The 19,955-nt window shown below is 27.5% G+C and overlaps 1 protein-coding gene across 6 annotated transcripts in view; it reads left to right on the forward strand.

Moving 5' to 3' along the window:
* Positions 1–19,955, forward strand: part of LOC122497580 (dopamine receptor 1-like) — a 553,069-nt gene that overhangs the window by 447,813 nt on the left and 85,301 nt on the right. For all 6 annotated transcript variants that reach the window (XM_043604793.1, XM_043604789.1, XM_043604794.1 and 3 more), the window contains one exon: positions 16,606–16,672. In XM_043604793.1, coding sequence (XP_043460728.1) covers positions 16,606–16,672 — 67 coding nt within the window. The remainder of the gene's footprint in view (positions 1–16,605; positions 16,673–19,955) is intronic.

Here is a 19,955-nt window from a genome sequence, read left to right on the forward strand (position 1 = left end):
CGTTAGTTTCCTTATGAAAAACTGTAAAATATATACTGAATGAGTGTTTTTGATAGTCTCAATAGCAATTTCTATAACCTATGTCGTTTTTCCCTTGAATCTAACCTAACATACTAAAATGTCTCACCAGTTTTAAGAATTAGTGGTATTAAAAGTTTCTCCGTGTACGGAACCTAACTGAACACAGACGCTCTATTTTCAGTGACTTGTTGAGTGATTCAATAAAGCATTAATTGACACTAATACACTACAGCAAATAAATAAATTGTTTAATAATAATAACCTTTAAACATTCATAAATTAATATTTTTATTATTTAAAAAAAATTTCAAAACATTTCAGTTAAAAATAATATTTATAAATTAATAATAAAAAAGTAGGGGAACATAGTCTAGGTCGGCCACCTTTTTGACTTTTGTTTATAACTTTTTTTTAAAAATGAATTTGGACAATTGAAGTATATGGTTGGAAAGTCCTGTTTAATAGGAACATTTTTTCTGTACAAAGTAAATTGACAGGTTTAAAAATGAAAAAGTTATAAAGATTTAAAAAAAAAAAAATTTGTAGTCCAGGTTAGCCATTACAGTCAAGGTCGGCCATGTTTAAAATTCAAAGGGCATTAATCGTTAAAAAATAAAATAACATGTTTGGAGTTACGGAAAATTGATTCTTTATTGTTTACAGTTTGTAACTTAATGAAATAACAAAATAATAACAATAAACAATATAAAAAAATAAATATAAATAAAAAAAAGTTTTGCACTAAAATATTAATAAAATTAAATAAAAATATTAATAAGATGATCAATTATATTATGAGTTATACAGAATTGCAGTTTTTGCAAATGAAGTAGCTCGTCCTCAACTTTGCGCATTTTAAACACATAGTGGCCGACCTTGACAGTAAGTAACATTACCGAATTGTTGTAAACAAAAAGAAATACGTTTCGGGATTCGATTTTTTACTTTGTTTTCCTTTCAACCATGAGTCCCACAAATTTTCTGCATACTTGCCTTGACGATTCAATTTGTTTTTTATCTTTTATTAATGGTTTTTCACATTATGCACAAAACTTTTTTTGAGCTTTTTTTGTACCGACGTCACAGAAAACACAATTTTCGATTTTCCGAAAATGTAATTGAACAAAAAGTTAGGTTTCACTAAGACAAGCTTCGACAAAAATGCGCGTAGGTGGCGCTAGTGAACTTGACAAAAAAACGCGAGTGGCCTACCTAGACAGTAGGCCAACCTTGACTACATTCCCCTACATGTTTCTGTAACCTATTCGCAGTTTGAAGTTAATTGTTGTTTACATTTTGGTTTCTTAATCTTTTTTTAATTTTTCTTTTCAAATATTTTCAATTTTAAAATTAATGTATTGAAAATCTTCGAATTGTTGCAAAGAATTTTATCAAAAAATTTGATAATAATCGAATATTCCTTCAAAGAATTTCTTTATTTAGAAAAATAACTAAATTCTCGCAAAGAATTTTATTAATATTTTTAAAAATCCTAATTAAATTTTTTTGAAAAATTTCTTTGAATTTTTTTTTAAACTAATGGAGTTTTTTTTAATAATTTTAATTGAAAATTTCGAAAGCAATTGAATTTTATGAAGAAGAATTTTATTAAAATTGTATTGAAAATAAGTGATTTCTTGCGAAGAATTTATTAAAATTTTAAGAAATAATTAAATTGTTTATGAAGAATTTTATAGAAATATTTAAAAATCATGAAATTTTTTCGAAAAATTCAATTAAAGTTGTTTCGAAAATAATTGAATTTCTTTAAAGAATTTTATTAAAATTAAGCATATTCAAAATAATTGAATTCATCATAAGAATTTTAATTACTTTTCGAAAATAATAGAATTATTTCAATTCTTTTGACGAATATATTCAAAAATTGTATTGAGCTAGTAATTTAATTCTTATATAGAATTTTTTTTAAATATTTTGAGAATAATTAAATTGTTTTTCAAAAATTTTTAATTCTTGTTGAAACTAAATTTTATGGGAACTTTTGAAAATAATTAAATTCTTTCGTTTAATTTTATTTTAATTGGGTTAATAATTATTTAATTCTTGCAAAGAGTTTTAGTATTTATAAAAATAGTTGAATTATTTCGAAGAATTTATTAAAGTTTAAGAAAATAATTGCAATTTATGAAAATATTTTAAAATATTTGAATTCATCTAAGGAATTCAATTAAAATTGTTTTGAAAATAATTGAATTCCTGCAAAGAATTTTACTATTTATAAAATTAATTGAATTCTTCGGAAGAATTTTACTATTTATAAAAATAATTGAATTTTTTCGAAGGATTTATTAAAATTTTAGAAAATAATTGAATTCTTTCGTGAAATTTTCAAAATAAAAAATTTTGTAATTTGCAAAACAATAATAAGTTGAATATCTTGTACCGCGCGTAACATTTCCTATTGCGTAAGAATGTGGTAGAAGCAATACAGGGTTTAAGGTTGAATTAGGACTTAAAAAGGAGTTGTCAGAGTCAAATAGAACTTTCGCAGGAGGGAAAAAACACCAAGGGTTTGTTAGGTGCAGGTTAGGGTTAAATTATACTTACCAGGAGGTAAGCAGGTCTAAAAGTTCGACTCGGGTATGTCAAGAAAAAATACAATTTTTTGCATTCTCTTATTTTTTTTAATCTTTTAAAAACAATATTCTATAAAAGAACAAAAAAAAATTATAAAAATTTGTTGTGAGATTTTCATAATTTTTATTTGATATATTATTCAATTTATTTGAGAGAGCAAGCAAGCAAGTGTCTTGAGTTTCTCAAACTCTAAGATTATTAATTTCGCAAAGTGTTTTTGCAATTCCGTTTCTGCGTGTGTGTTTGCAAGACGCAACGATTTAGATATTGTTCTAAAATAACGATGTGAAGGATAAAAATGTAACAATTTCACGTATCCGGGGAAAATGAAATGCGACAGGGAACAATTTATTTGGATTTATCGTAGTGACGTGCTGACCATAAGTGGTGTGTGCGCCCGACGAGTGTAGCAGCATTGTCCTTTACGTAATGACGATGCGGTTAATTACTGCGTACACGTCGCTGACACTAACGACATGCCGTATTACTTCCGTAGGCATTGTCATATATACGCAAATAACACCAAAAACATTATTTCTCTAATTCCCTTTCCATCTTATGTTTCCAACTTTTTGATAATTTTACATTTCAGAAAATTACCAAAATTTCTCTCGTAACTGGAATAATCAATACGTATTTATTCTCATTTATTAGTTCAGTAATAGTATAATTATTATTATTGTCAACAATAATTACTATTAACCAAGAAGGCTAGAGACAGGAGGTGAAACTTCGGTAGTGGGAATGAGTCAAGAGCCTTTCATTAACCAGGCGTTTTTCGTTTCGAAAAGTCGCCGGCGCGGTGCTTCTGCACATCACTCACACATCAAGTCAAATTCTTGTATACCATATGTTTTACATATGTGTATGATATGATTTTAATTTGAGGTTAACTTTAAAGTGCAATCAGTGCAATCGAGACACAATTGACAATGTGTGTCATAACGGATATATAGAAATAATGTGAGTGATTATTAAATTAAGTGTTATTCAAATAGTTCAAAATTCCGAAAACGTGCTGTGTGAAAAGTTGTAACAAGAAGCAAGATAAACCTACACAACACTATGACTATTACTTTTTGTTAACTTTTAATACACTTCATGCTACAGTTTACACATTTTTTTGCTTTTAAAACGTTTTTTTAATAACTAAAAGATGTTTGAAAATATAAACACTTATATTTCATATTGTATTTGTATAGAATATATTTTCCCGTGTTTACGTGTGTTAGATTGCGCAGAAGTCCGTCTGGTCTACTGCGGCGAAAACTTTTTTGAAAGTAAACGCCTGACCATACATCAGCTGAGCGACTCAGCATTGCCATACCCCCACTACCGAAGTTTTACCTCCTGTCTCTAGTCTTCTTGCTATTAACAAATTCAAGTCAACTTTTGGACCCAAAAAAGCAAGAACGTATTAAAAGCTTTTTAACGTATTTTTTACACTGAATTAAAATCCGTTGATAGATTTTCCCTAGCACATCAAATTTTAAAATGCCGAATCCAAAATGTTGGAAGAAATACAAAATTTGAAAGGATTTGCTTGGAACTTTTTACTCGGATGTTTTCGAGGTCACTGATTACGAATCTGAAATTAATTTTAAAAATTCAAAATGGTGGACTTATTACACTGGGGTTTTTGGTGTCCTTTTTAAATATTAAAATCAAATTTAATATTCGTAACCAGAAACCATAAAAAATTCCCAAGTAACAAGTTTCAAGCACATCCGAGTGATATTCTATCTTTTTCCAGCCGCCATGTTGAATCCGCCATTTTGAATTTCAAAAATCTGATACTTTTGTAATATCATAATCGCAGCGACCCCAAAAACCCCCGAGTAACAAGTTTCAAGCACATCCGAGTGATATTCTATCTTTTTCCAGCCGCCATGTTGAATGCGCCATTTTGAATTTTGAAAAACAAACAGCAGAGTCGTAATTAGCAATACCAAATTCACCAAAGTTCATTGAAAAATGATTAAAAGTGGTTGAATTTTTACCACTTCGTATTTAAATATATCATTTAAATAATGATAAACATAAAAATAAATGAAAAATGAATGAAAATGACTTGTAGTTGTAATAATAATTAAAATAGTAATGAAAATTGTTAGTGAAAACTATACAAAGTCTTAGTAATGAAATATTTGCGCGTAGCAGAAATAAATGAAAATTTTCAGCCAATAATTATAAATTAAACTCAAATATTACTTGGTGATGTATGTAAAGCGACCTAGAAATCAAACAGAATGAATAATTTTACTTCGGTTAACAATTTGCTTAGACGGTCTAGACTGCTAATTTTCAGTTATACCAGTTCAAACTGAGAAATTCCGAAGCAGAAACTATTCTGTGGTCTGCGAGATTATACATGCATATTTATATAGGTGTATGTGTGTGAGTGCGTTTCGGTTCAAGGCACAGTTTTAACCTTTAACAATGTCACAAAATTTCTAACTACATTTGCTCAACAAATTTCCTGGTACAGTGATGAAAATTTCCCGCATGATAAAATTAAAATATTGCCCCAAATGAAAATTACATAATTATTGCACTGAACTACTTATTCCTTTTCCTTAATGGAAATGTTTCTTTTTAGGGAAATATAAATAATTAATTTCTTTTTAATATTAATTCAGGGTTGACACAGGTCAGGGAAGTCAGGGATTTTTATTAAAACTAAGTAGGGACTAGAAAAAAATAAAATTTTTAGAATTCATAAGAAAATTCTAAATTTTCGTATCTTTTTTCCGATGATTTGCTTTTTAAATATATTAAATATTTTTTTAACAAAAAAACATACATACAAAATTAATTTAGTTCTCGTACAATATTATAATTATAATTTGTTACACAAAAAGTAATTAGAAATACGTTCAATTCGTATTTCTATAAATCTGTTTCAATCAACCTGAAGTATTAAGAAAATGTCGATTCGAGTAAATTTGACAGCAGTGAATTATAATTTTAATTAAATAATTATTATAGCATTTCTATGAAATTTGAATACGTAAATATACAATTGAAAATGTAAAGATTATTTAAAATCTTTTTTTGTTTCTAAATATTCTATATTATAGGTACTATTTATCTGAAAAAGAAAATTATGATCCTCGACAATTAGTGTACCCTCGGCAATTGGTGCACTTACCCTATATTTAATTAATTATTCAAAATAATGGATTTATAAAAGAATTTTAGTTAAAAACACAAAAAAAGAATTTTGGCTAAGTTGCAATAATGATTGCAGAAATTCAATTATTTCCAAAAGTAATATAAAATTCTTCGCAGACATACAATTATGTTCAAAAATTTGTTTAAAAATCTCGTCAAAATTTCAATTATCATAATTAACTGGAATAAAATTTTTCCAAAATTCAATTATTTTCAAAAAAATTTTTTTTAAATCTCGTCAAAATTTCAATTATTTTTATAAATAATAAAATTTTTCTCCGCAATTCAATTATTTTCAAAAATTTTCTTCGATTCAATGATTTTCAACATTTAGGTAGGTAAATAAATAATAAATAAATAAATAATAAAAATATCACAGGAATTCAATTATTTACAAATATTTTATAAATTTCTTCGCAATAATTCTATTATTTTCATAGGGGAGAGTGGGGCAAAATATGGTACTTTTTTGAAGTTGGCTGTTTACAGAGAACCAAACGAATAAACCGATTCAGCTAAACTTCAAAATTGTTCTTTGTACACTTAGCTTTGAGAAAATTATGATAATAGCGGAGAAAAAAATTTTTGAAAGAACTAATATCGTATTTTCTGAGAAAGTGCTAAAATCCCATTTTGCCCCACCCGTGGGGCAAAATGGGGTGGTATCAAATAACTATACAAAACATGGAATATTTTTTCAAAATTTATTAAATTCTTGTTGTATGAGATTATAAATACAAAACATCGATATTGAAAAATATCGATATATCGATAGTGAAACATCGATGGTATAAATGTCTCCAAACAAAAATATTGATTCTTCTGCAGGAAACCTTTAAATATACATAATATAATGTTTTTAAATAGTTTTAATGAAACGGCGTAGCTTCCGGCATGCCCCACACTTAGATACCCCATTCTGCCCCACACTGCATATTAAAACAAAATGCAATGTTTCTAAGTTATTGTAAACAATTTAACAATCTATTCTATTGGAAATTACTCTAGAATTAGTACTGAAAAAGATCCCACACTTGCCAAATTAAATGCATTATCCTAAAAAGTTTTGTAAACACTTTAATTTCGATAAACATTCATATTTTTTTTACTTAAAACTTAAAAGTTGTATAACTTTCAAAAAAAAAATTTTTTTTGAGTGTCTTCATAATTAATAACAGTTTCTTATCAACATGAATGATATATGTCAAGGATAAAAAAATTAAAACTACCTATCATGGAAAAACAGAGGTACCCCATTTGACCCGTCTACCCCATTTTGCCCCACTCTCCCCTAAATAATAAAATTTTTTACAAGGATTCAATTATTTATGAGAATTCAATTTTAGGAAACATTCAATATTCCAAAAATTATTTATTTCTGTATTTAAATATTTGAATTCTCGTAGAATTTTCTAGTAAAAATTGATTTAAAAATGAATTTCAGTTAAAATTGTAGATAATAGTTGAATGTTAAAAGCATTAGAGTATGGATTTTTAGAAATAATTTAATTCTAAAAAGGTTTCAAATATTGAGGCCTCAAGAATTTTAATTAAAAATTCTAGAAAATAATAATTGAACTGAAATGATGGGAATAATTTTTAAAAAAATAACTAAAATGTGGATGGAATATTCCGTGCTATTGGAGAATGTTTTTTTATAAAATAAAAATGAGAAAGAAATTATTTATTAAAATTAAGTAAAATGAGATATTTTTGCGCAACTCTTAAGATGGAAATTACAAATGTGAAACTCTAGTAAAAGCATTCAGCGACAGGTATGTAAGAACGAGACGCTTGGTTTGAAATCCCTGTAATTCAAGAGTTAAGAGCTCCTTCGATCTGGGTCTTTAGTGAATAAGAAAGTCATTAGTGTAAGACGTGAAGCATGCATATCTATATGTATATCAACATCCTTACACGACCCCATTAAACCGTGTGTTTATATATTCAATATAATATAGATTATTAAAGCACGACCTCATTAATTTTATTACACAAAAAATTAAAATAAAAAAATTACGAACTTAATTTACATATTTCATTTTTCTTCACAAAAATTGTTTTCTTTTTAACTTTTTAATTTACCCCTTGCGAGGCTTTGTCACATTTTCAAGGAGAAAAGCTGAAAAAAGAAAAATATTAATGCGAAAACATCAGGAGGGAAATGAATCTTTTTTCTTGGAGAGAGAAATTTTTTGTTTTATATATGTAAAATTGTTTACTATAAAGGGAAATTTTTTATTTTTACTATTTCCAATCATACTTTTTTTATTGCAAAAGTATAAGTCATACTTTTGTCAATTTATCAATTTCAAAATTTAAAAAATTATTTTAACTTCATTGTTATGTTTATATTTAATGTTGAACGCCATTTTACAGTTTCAGAACCAAATTTAACATTTTTTTCACAATTATAATTGTATTTTAAAATAAAGAGCCAACAATTTTATAATTTTGGCCTAATTTTTAACTATATGTGCAATGATTTAATAAATTGTTTACATATTTATTTAAAAAAACAATATTCTTATCGAAGGGGCCAAAACTTTAAAAATACCTGTCTTAATTTTCTTTCCTAGTGGAAAAAAGTCAAAAGAAAATTGTCATGATAATAAAGTTGTTGTTTTTTTTATTCACTTTTCTCTTGTTTTCCTCTGTTTTTTTGTTGTTGAAAGTAGTTGCCCACTGTATATATATAGAAAGAAAGTGTTTCGCATTTTTCTCTCGAGCTCCTCTTCCCTTGGAATTGTCTTAAGATTTTTCACAGCACTTTACCCGCCGCAGGAGGCGAATACGCCCTCTCTTTCTCGCAATCATCTACTCTCGCGCGCTCTCACTGCATTTGTGTATAGAGTAGCAAAAGTTGAACGTTTTTCACAAGGAAAAAAAAAAGAAAATGAAAAAAATCAACTTCAACTTGAAAGAAAATCCGGACAATTTTCTGCAAACTCTTTTGAAAAAGTAGTGTATATATATATATATATAGTACGGAAGCTAACGTCAACATTATATGACGACGAGCTTTTTTTTCTTGCCCATGCGAATGACTTCTCTCAATATCATTTCCCAAGAAGGAATATTATTATAAATTTTTCAACCAACGAAAAAATTTTATTCCAAATTTTAAGAATATATATCTCAAATCCTCACTTTTATGTGTAATAATATAATTATTATTTAAATTGAATAAGAGTTTTTTGTAATAGGAAAAATTGGAGTAATAGCACCTATATTATTTTCATTTTTAGTTTTTTAAAATTTTTTTATCTTGTTTCTTTGTATGATTGTTATTCGTTCTTCAATAGTATAATTCTTGTGTTATTATTACTGTTTTGAAGTATAATTTTTATGGTAAAAACATTACTTTAAAAATAAATTTTTATTGTAAAGATATTGATTATTTTTTTCATTCTATGACCCAAATTTACATTGTTTAGGAAACTGAAAAATGAAGCAAATAAAATTGTAAATAAATACTTTTAAATATATAAGATTTTTATTTAAAATTTTAAACAATCTTATTTTATTTTTCATCTTATTTTAAGTGTACCTATAAATTTTGTTTGTAGAAAAAAATTTTAATTATTTTTTTTACATGAGAATATTAAATCTGAAAATAAATTACAGAATAAAGATTAAAGAGGAGCCAACATAAATTTAGAACATCGTTTTTTCTTTCTGTTTGGATGAAGGTAACTTTTCCTCCCTTATTTGCATAATTCTCTTTTGTTTAATATTTACTTTTAATAAAATTTGAATTTTTTTTGTCTAAAAATCTAAAGAGGAAAAAATATATGAAGTTCTTTTTTACTTTCTCTGCAATATAAAGAATAATTGTATTGTCACGCGATAAATGAACTTTAAATCTCATGAGCAGAAATTCAAGCCTAAGATTAACAATTTAATTATATTTTACTGCACTGTGATTTATGTAGTGCTCGCATATAAAAGCATTCAATTTAGTTCAGCGAGTTGTGCAGCCAGAGCGTTTATATATATATATATATATATATATATATATATATGAGTGAATTTAACAACTATTCCTGAAAAAAAGAGAAAAAAAAATCTTTTCTTTATTTAAAAATTTTTTTCTTTTACTTTTTGAATTTCCTTTAATTTTATTATAATTAAAATTATAATACTAAACTTCAGTGAATAGATGTTGTTTTTCTTTTCGACTTATTTAAGTAAGTTATTTGATGTAAATTGCTAAAGACAAAAGTCTCTATGCTCATTTAATAAGTCCATATATTTCTTTTATTTTTCACAGTCAATCAAATGACTTAAATAAACAAAGGTAGACGTCATGTGATTGGATTTCTTTTTCTTGGATCGTTTATATACTAAAAGTAAGCAAATAAATGGATAAATAAAAAATGAAGCAAGTATAAATAAAGAAGTAAATAAATAAATGAATTGGGAAGCAAATCAATAAATACTGAAGTAGAAAAGTAGATAAATTATTATATAAAAAAATAAACAAGGAAATAAATAATTAAATAAATAAATAAAGTGAATAATAAATAAAGAAAGAAGGAAATAAATAGATATAAACAATTTCAGAAATAAGTACATAGGTAAATGAATAAATGTATAAATAAATATCTAAATGAGCAAAATAATTACACCTAATAGTAAATTTATTTTGTTTTAATTTCATTGAATAAAAAAATCTCCACTCAAATTGTAAATTTCTAACAAAAAACACACCTGTTAAATTAATATAATTTTCAAAAATATGTTTACTCTTCTATCGCTAATGTAATAAAACGCATGGTATATTGAAATTGTACGATTTCAGAAATAACTTAATCCTGTGAGAAAATCCTATTATTGTAAATTGAAAGTAAATCGGTTTACTTTTTCCATATTATCCCCAATTTCTGAAAGCTTTTAAATTTTCAATAAATTTAGAGGGGAATGTGAGGGAGAGAGAGTAGAGAGTAGAGAGAGAAAACGCTTTTATAAAATCTACAGAAATGGAATATACACTCAAGAACACACCAGGAATATTTAAATCTAATTTTAGATAAGCTTCTTACAAAAATAGTATATCTATATGTGTTTTTTTATTTCTTATTTATATGTACATATGTAGTCCCACAAAGCACAGTATTTTTCTGCAAGTTTGCTGCAAGTTTTTCATGCAGACTTCGCAAGTTTGCATCCAAGTTTGCAGCAAACTTGCATACAAATAAAAATGTCACCCTCTTGGCAAGTTTGCAATGAAAACTTGAGGAAAATTTGCAGCAAACTTTCTAAAATACCTAAAAAATTAAAAAAATTTTTTTTTTTCAAATTGCATATATTTTGATGAACGATACCTTCCCTGTAGGGAAGATGACTAAAATATAGTGCGCAGCTCTAGATGTCATAGTAAACTACTGCGCATACATTTAAGTTTTTGCTATTTGGCGCAAGTTTGCTGCAAACTTGCCAAGTGGGTGACATTTTTATATTTATGCAAGTTTGCTGCAAACTTGCAATGCAAACTTGCGAAATTTGCATGGAAAACTTGCAGCAAACTTTCAGAAAATGTCTGTGCTTTGTGGGGTATGTTTATTTACTAAAATGCCATTTGATTGCGAATTTTCAAAGTGAATATAAGTTTTTTGAAATATTTCTCGTTCCGGACTGAATGAAAAATATTGCTTATAATTTTTTTTATATTTCTGATGCACATGAGAAAGTATTATTTTCAATTTAAATGTAAAATAAATTCTTCATTTTCAAATTTACCTATTTTTAATTTATTATAAGTGTATTTACTCTCCCTGCTCACGTAGGTTTCAAGATTCTCTAATACAGTTAAAAACTACTTAACCTAAACATACAATTTCACTTACAACTAAAAAACGCAACCCTTAAAGTACCTTATACTAATCAACTTAATTATTACGTTATAATTATTTATTAGCTCTACGCCAGAGCACCGGGTTTGCGTTTCCAGTTCCATGAGCCCTATTTGGCTTCGTCAAAACATAAAGTAAATTCAAGTAATAAATTAAGTAAATTATATTATTTAAAGAGTTAAAAATTAGTTAATCTCATTCACACTACTGTAAGTTTGAAAACTTATTAGCATTATTTTCAAGATTATTCATCAAAATTCTTCTCTATATTGTGACGCATTGGGATTTGTTGGTGAATGTTGCAGGGGCATTTTATAAATTAATTAAATTTAATATAACAAATAACTTTATAATTTATTTATAGATTCACACAAGTGCATATAAATAATAAAAATATTAGTTTACAAATCAAAAGATATGCGATTCCTCTGCAACGAAGACCAGAAAGGCAGGTGGTATCTAGTCCATATCAAATGAATGGTAACTTCACAAATGATCTCAGATTTGAGAGGAGAGCACAACAAACGCGTAGACTCAGCTCTACGGGAAAAGTGTTATAAACAACAATAGAATAATTATTCTAGGGACCCAACGGGAAGTTGCCAATGGTAACGATTGGTTCAATAATGGGCCATGCTTGGTGCCCAATGGTTTTTTCTTGGCAAAACAATTGGCAACCATCATTGGACCACCAATGGTTTAAACTTGGGATGATCACGCTACTGCCAATGATCGGTAGCCAAGCATCGGGCCAATATTAGTTGCCAAGGAAACAAAATCGATTTTCAAAAGCTTGATTTTTTATTGGCAGCCAACAAAAAACCAAGGTTTTGAAAATTGATTTTTTTTAATTACACTGCAAGCCCGATCAGCGGTCACCCGATCAGTGGTCACTTGTTTACGTCGTTTGTAGATGGGGCGGGCGAGGGGCCAAAAGGGAGTCGAAAAGTTGTGGCAGTAGCGTATACATTAAAGACGCTCTGGCCCCTTAAAAAAAAATTCAGTAGTCAAGTAATGGTAACCCATCATAAAATAGTTCGTACGGTCCTATATGTTTACGCCCGATCAGCGGTCGAGCACCCCCGGAGCTGACCGCTGATCGGGCTTGCAGTGTATTAATTAAAATTTATTTTTAAATTAATAGAACATATTAATTTAATTTGTCACCTCTGGTAAAACAAAGATGAAAGACTGATAAATTCCCTCACTTTATATTTTACAGTGGAGGGATAACTGTGAATGTCTTTGCAAGAGTGGAGCAGGTACTTATAGAGCCAGTGTAACAGGTCACAAGCGAGAAGAAATCACTGGCATGCACTCTGGCAGCGCTTGTCGGAAGTGGCGCAACGTTGGTTGCCAAGCGCTGTGTCGATAATGTCGCGATATGCATGCGCGCCAGAAAACAGTTCCGTCAAGCGCCGCCAGAGTGCATGCTAGTGATTTCTTCTCGCTTGTGACCTTTGCTCCTCTCTCGCAAAGACATTCACAGTTATCCCTTCACTGTAAGATATAAAGTGAGGGAATTTATCAGTCTTTCATCTTTGTTTTACCAGAGGTGGCAAATTAAATTAATATGTTCTATTAATTTAAAAAAAATATATATTTTTAAAAAATATATTTTTTTAAAACAAATTTTTGAAAAATATATTTTTTAAAAATAAATTTTAATTAATAATTAAAAAAAATCAATTTTCAAAACCTTGGTTTTTTGTTGGCTGCCAATAAAAAATCAAGCTTTTGAAAATCGATTTTGTTTCCTTGGCAATTCCTTGGCAACTAATAATGGCCCGATGCTTGGCTACCGATCATTGGCAGTAGCGTGATCATCCCAAGTTTAAACCATTGGTGGTCCAATGATGGTTGCCATTAATGTTCCAATAATGGAACGGAGTTCGCCAAGCATGGCCCATTATTGAACCAATCGTTTACTTCCCATTGGGGAGTGATCAATTCCCTGATCCGGATGCTCTCTCTGTCTGATTATTGGGGAATTGACTCATTACAATATCATTACAAAAGTTGTGAGCGCATCACTTATTATAATATAAAATTTAATTATTTTGAAAACTAGCATAACTACACGCGAACAAGCACGAGTGAAATTTTCGTTGTTATTGTTACTTTAAAAGAGTTTCTTTTTGAAATTTAATGAAAATTCTTCATTTTTAAAAAAATATAATTTTTCTAACAGTTTTTCTTTAATTAAAGGAAATGAATTTATCATTCGGTAATTAAATATTAAAGGTGAAAGAAGTTAACAATTTTTCCGAATCAATCTCACAAATAAATCTCTTAATAAGCTCATGGGTTTCATATGTATCGACAGCACAGCTGCCCTAATACAGAAACCTGATTAATCTGAAAAATATTTTCGAAATTAATTAATAATTTTAAAATTATCAAAGAGCTCAGAAAAAACGGTAGCATGGTGGGATATGAGCCCACGACAGCTGTGCTGTCGATACATATAAAACCCATGAGCTTATATTAAGAGATTTATTTAAGAGATTTATTTGTGAGATTGATTTGGAAAAATTGTTAACTTCTTTCACCTTCAATAGTTTTTCTTGAAATTTAAAAATTTAAAAATTATTAGAACAACTCGAGTAGAAATTACAAAGATATTTCTAACAACAACTTGAATGTAAGATATTTTTGATTAAATAATTGAACATTTCGAGTACCACGCACTGGAAAAATATAATAAGTCCTGTTAATAAGTTTAATTCTAAATTTTTTTAAAATTAAATTATTATTTTCCAAGTTTTTAATTAGAATTCTTCAAAAATATACGATTATATTTCAAAATAATTTATTAAATCACCAAATAAAATTCATTAAAATATATGTACAAATTTATTTCAATGAAATTTAACAAAATTTTCAATTGTTTCAATTTTTAAAAATTATTTTCGGAAATACAATTATTTTAAAAAAATTTTAATTACATTTTATTCAAGAAACAAATTTTTTCCGAAAAATATTGCATTATTTAAATCAGGGACTTTCACGAAAAATTCGTGTCGTGTCTAAATCGACGCAAATAACGCTTTCAAGATTCTGGGCCACTCACTGCTACCCGACTGGTATTAGCGCGTGCCTCCGAGCGTCGGGCGAGTTATTCGATCCAAGGCCTCAATTCAAATTTTACAAAATTTCAATTACACTGCAAGCCCGATCAGCGGTCACCCGATCAGTGGTCACTTGTTTACGTCGTTTGTAGATGAGGCGGGCGAGGGGCCATAAGGGAGTCGAAAAGTTGTGGCAGTAGCGTATACATTAAAGACGCTCTGGCCCCTTAAAAAAAAATTCAGTAGTCAAGTAATGGTAACCCATCATAAAACAGTTCGTACGGTCCTATATGTTTACGCCCGATCAGCGGTCGAGCACCCCCGGAGCTGACCGCTGATCGGGCTTGCAGTGTATTAATTAAAATTTATTTTTAAAAAATATATTTTAAAAAATTCAATCAATTTCAAAACAATTTGAATAAAAAATTTTTAAAAACTGATTTCTTCATAATTTTTAATTCAAATATTATTTAAAATTTCTGAAATTTTAAATTGGAAAGTTTTTAAGGTTTTATATTAAAATTAGTGGTGATTTCAAAGTTTATAAAAGAAAGAAAAAAGATTTATAAAAAGACTTAAATCTAGTTAATATTTTTAAACGTTGCTAGACACCAAAATTCAGAACAAGAAAATTAAATACTTACTTTCGGCTGCCTGAAAGCTGACTTATACTACTTAGAAAATTATTGAAATAATTCAGATCAAAAGTGTCTCACTGAAACTAAATTAAAATTTATTTACAATTCAAATAAAAAATTTTCAAATTAAAAACTTTTCTTAGAGATATACTGATTCTATATGTATGCTTTAATTGACGGTATAAATTCTTGTCTGACTTAACTGGCTTTTATTACTGATTCTCAGACACCTGGAATTTAGGTAATGCAGACAATTATTATTTTTAGAAAAGTATTAATTTTATTAAAAAATATTTCTGACAAAAATTAATTGTTACTACTGAGACGTTAATTTTAACATGCACAAAAATTCACAAAAATGTGTGAGTTAAAATCAGTAGTAAACAATAAATTTATCGTTTACTACTGCATTAACTTTACTAATTTTCCAGTTAATTTTTTTCTTGTTTTTCCATGTATTAATTTGTTTCATTGCTTAGTTAATTTTTAGTTTAAAAAATATATATTATATCGATAAAATAGTCCTTCTCCTTCGAAATGGAAATGACGTTTTTATCTCAAAAATATATATATTATGTTATCGACAAAAAAAATATATGTATAAAGTTGATTATATAAATTTACGAATGTAACAAATACGTGACCGGAAGTGAAGCAACAAACTTTCGCCGTAATTTTTGCTGATAGATATATACATAGTCGATGGTTGGGTATTGCTATCGCGATGCGCCGCAATTTTCGTTTTCGTCTCTCTCTCTCCTCGGGGATCGGCAAGTAAAACGAGCACTCATTCGTAAGAGTGGCGGCACCGCTTATTGCCTTCCATTATACAAATCCAAATTGGAAAGTCACCCTGCCCCGAAGGTGCGCGTACTACATATTCCATATTACGCTACGTCTCGACTACTTTATGTGCTCCTCCTTTTTCATAAGCACTCCACTTTCGACTCTCTATTTTCTTTTTTTTTAAACAAATTCCACAAAAACAAAATTTATTTCATTTAATAAAAATTCTTTTTAACTTTATTTTTCTATTGTTTAAACCGAATAGTATAAATTTCATTACAATTTCTTATTATTAATATTTCTGGAATATGGATATTCTTTTCGAATTAAAAATTGATAATAAATGAATTAATTAAAAAATATTCTAACATTAGATAATGTAAAGTAATATATTTTTTTACTTCTATTACTTTTTATCCGTTTTAAAAAATAAATAAATGTAGAAATCGTTTTATTTTGCAGAAGAAGCGAAGGCTGTAGAATAATGGCCGGACAAGATACTGTGACAGAATCCAGTGACATTATCAGAGTGAGTTTATCAAGAAATATCATATTCATATAAATATTTATAGAAATAAATTTTTCTGATGTGATTGTGTAATTTATTTTACATTTTTAAAATTCGGCCTTTCACTTTGAATTTTATTTTGATATTTAATCCAAATAGTTTTTATTTATATAATTATCTAACATAATAAAAAATGATAAAATTATGAATAGTTTAGGCAGATACGAATTAAAAAATTTTATCTTTATATTGATAAAAAGTTTTCTAAATTTTACGATTATAATTTATGATTTTTAATTCGTAAGGATTACTGTTAACTCGAAATTATCAAATTGCAACGAATTAATACCAAAAACGTGGATCAAATAAAAAATCGTGCTAAATTTTCGGTATCAATTTGGTATAATTTAGTACAATTTGGTATAAATTCCATACTTTTAAAAAAATTATGATATGAAATTAAAATATTGGTTATTTATTTAAAAAAAAATTGGGATATTTGTTAACATTTTTTTTCCTTAAAGAAGCTAAAAAATAAAAATTATGCAATAAATGATTCCTACACAAAAGAATTGTATTAATTTTTAAATCGGATTTTACAAAAAGATTAATTTTTCTCTATTTTCTTAAAATCAATATTAATGCTAAAATAATGATAAAAAATGTCGAAAATGAGCAAATGTCTTAAAAATTAAAATCAGTAGAGAGAGAACACACAAGAAAAGAAAAATTATTTTAACACTACATTTGGTGTTAAAATAACACTAGAATGTGTTAAATTGACACTAGAGCGGGTTAATTTAATATCTATTTTTTGTGTGTTAAAATAATACTAGAGTTGTGTTAAAATAACACCATCTGAAAACTATACGCAAGAAGTTTAATACATTTTTTTTCTGTGCAGGCAAGGACCCTAAAGTTTTGAAAGTTCATTTGAACGAAATTTTTTTTCTTTTATTTATGAACTTTTCTGCAATAATCTTGTTCAGAACAGTAAATACAACAAATATCTAACAAAAAATTATCAAAATTTTAATATTGGGGGTGAAAAACAACCCCTTTCCAAATAACATATATGCATAATAATAAAATATTAAATATCACTATTAGGCGTGAAAATTTTTGACTCAAAATATTTTTAAAAATTCTTTAAAAATATACCAAACAATTTCCACAAGGTTAGATCCGGCGCGACCCCTTAAAAAATCCACCCCTAATTAAAAAACGATTAAAAATAAACATAAGTGCCCCAAACTAATAGAAGGCGTGAAAATTTTTGACTCAAAATATTTTTAAAAATTCTCAATAAATATACCAAACAATTTCCACAAGGTAAGAACCGGCGCGACTCCCCAAAAATTCCACCCCTAATTAAAAAACGATTAAAAATAGACATAAGTGCCCCAAACTAATAGAAGGTGTGAAAATTTTTGACTCAAAATATTTTTAAAAATCCTCAATAAATATACTAAACAATTTCCACAAGGTTAGAACCTGCGCGACCCCCCAAAAAATCCACCCTTAATTAAAAAACTGTTAAAAAACAGACATAAGTGCCCCAAACTAATAGAAGGCGTTTGTTTATTTTCATAGGTTTGCGATATTTCTAGATTCCAATTGTTAGGTACTAAAATATGAAAATCTAATGCACACTTATAATTCAAAAATAATTTTTGGTTGACTGTATACAAAAATAATTAACAAAAATAATTATGTTTGATTCGAGAATATTGTTTTCTCAGTGTATTTCATTATTTTCATTCAATAGAATGTTCCAGAAATGTGATTGAAATATTTCGTATTTTTCAAGAATTTTTTTCAAATTATTACTTTATGTTGTAATTTAATATATTCATACAATTATGTTTTAAATAATTATCCAAACCTAGTTTTTCTAAGATTCTTAAATTGAGACCATTGATGTATTAAAACATTTAAAACATTACATCGCAACAATTTTGTTACGTTTTCTGTCTCAATTTAAATATAAAATATCAATATGAATATATGGATATATAATATATGGATATCAATTGATATCCTTAGAAAAACTGTCAGTTCGAAATACATAATAAATCAAAAAATATTTTCTGCCTCACTAAAATTAAATCATACTTCTTAAACTAATATAATAAGTATAGGGTTTACCGGTCTGACCTGTTGTACAAAAAATTTTGGTCACAAAATAATAAAATTTTATTTTACCCCTACCGACATTCTGAACTAATAAAATTTGCAGTAAACAGCTTATGATTTGATTCACATTTTTTGTATTATTGCGTTAGCAATTTGAGTAAAATTTTTCGAGATAAAAATTTAGTATGTATGTTAGAAGTGAATTAAACTTTGAGAGTTATTTCGCAGTTACATTGATGGTAACTAGAGTTATTTGGACTTACAGCACAAGGAGTAAAATTTAGAGAATTAAAATTTGACTCCTTTTATTATAACTCCAAAAAGGTGCGACTTTTATAGAATCCTATTAAGAGTTAAAATTTTAAACTTTTTTACAGAGTACATATATATAAGGATGAAAAAAATATTAAAAGGCACGCAGTAGTTCGTAAAATCTGATTTTTTAGTCTGAAACTTTCAGTTCCCTTATCAAAAGCAGCAGTAAAGTTTCGCGCATTCTCTCGGTTTCTAAATTTGCTAGGAAGTGTGCTTCTGCTACTGCTTCAATCAGGATAATTTCAATTGAGGTATAGTGAACTTTGAGAGTTCACTCTCGGCAATGTCTCTCTCTTTCCTTCTCACTCACTCTCTCTCCTTTACTTTTCTCCACTGTTCCATTCGATCAACCACAAATGGAAGCTGCAAACCACTCCAGCAAATCGCTCCCAGGGGTCTAGGAGATTCCTTCTCTGACCTATTCGTTCCTTTACTTCATTTGAATGATCGATAACGCTTCATTGAACATCAAACACGAAAAAAAGAAGACAGAAAGAAAGTACAGTTCTTTTGATATACATAGAAATTTGCCAAAATTTATCTATGTAACAAAATTGAGAAATCTTTCTTCTTTTCCTCTTTAAAATGTTCGTAAAAATTTTTTTATTCATTTGTCATTTTTTTTCAATATCTTAATAATCTGGATATTTCTTTATAAGGACATTTTCATAGGGAAGAATTATGAAAAATGTAGATATTATTTATTTTTATCTGTTTTGAAAAAAACAATTTACAAACTGCAATTTATCTTAATATTTTAAACCATTTTTTTCCCAATAGTAATAAAGCAATATTTTATAAATACTTCATAGGAAAATGAAAATATTCTTTAAAAAAATCCTAAAAAGAAATT

The sequence above is a fragment of the Leptopilina heterotoma genome, unplaced genomic scaffold (assembly GCF_015476425.1).
Source record: "Leptopilina heterotoma isolate Lh14 unplaced genomic scaffold, ASM1547642v1 Lhet_134, whole genome shotgun sequence".
In the NCBI taxonomy this organism is placed as follows: domain Eukaryota; kingdom Metazoa; phylum Arthropoda; class Insecta; order Hymenoptera; family Figitidae; genus Leptopilina; species Leptopilina heterotoma.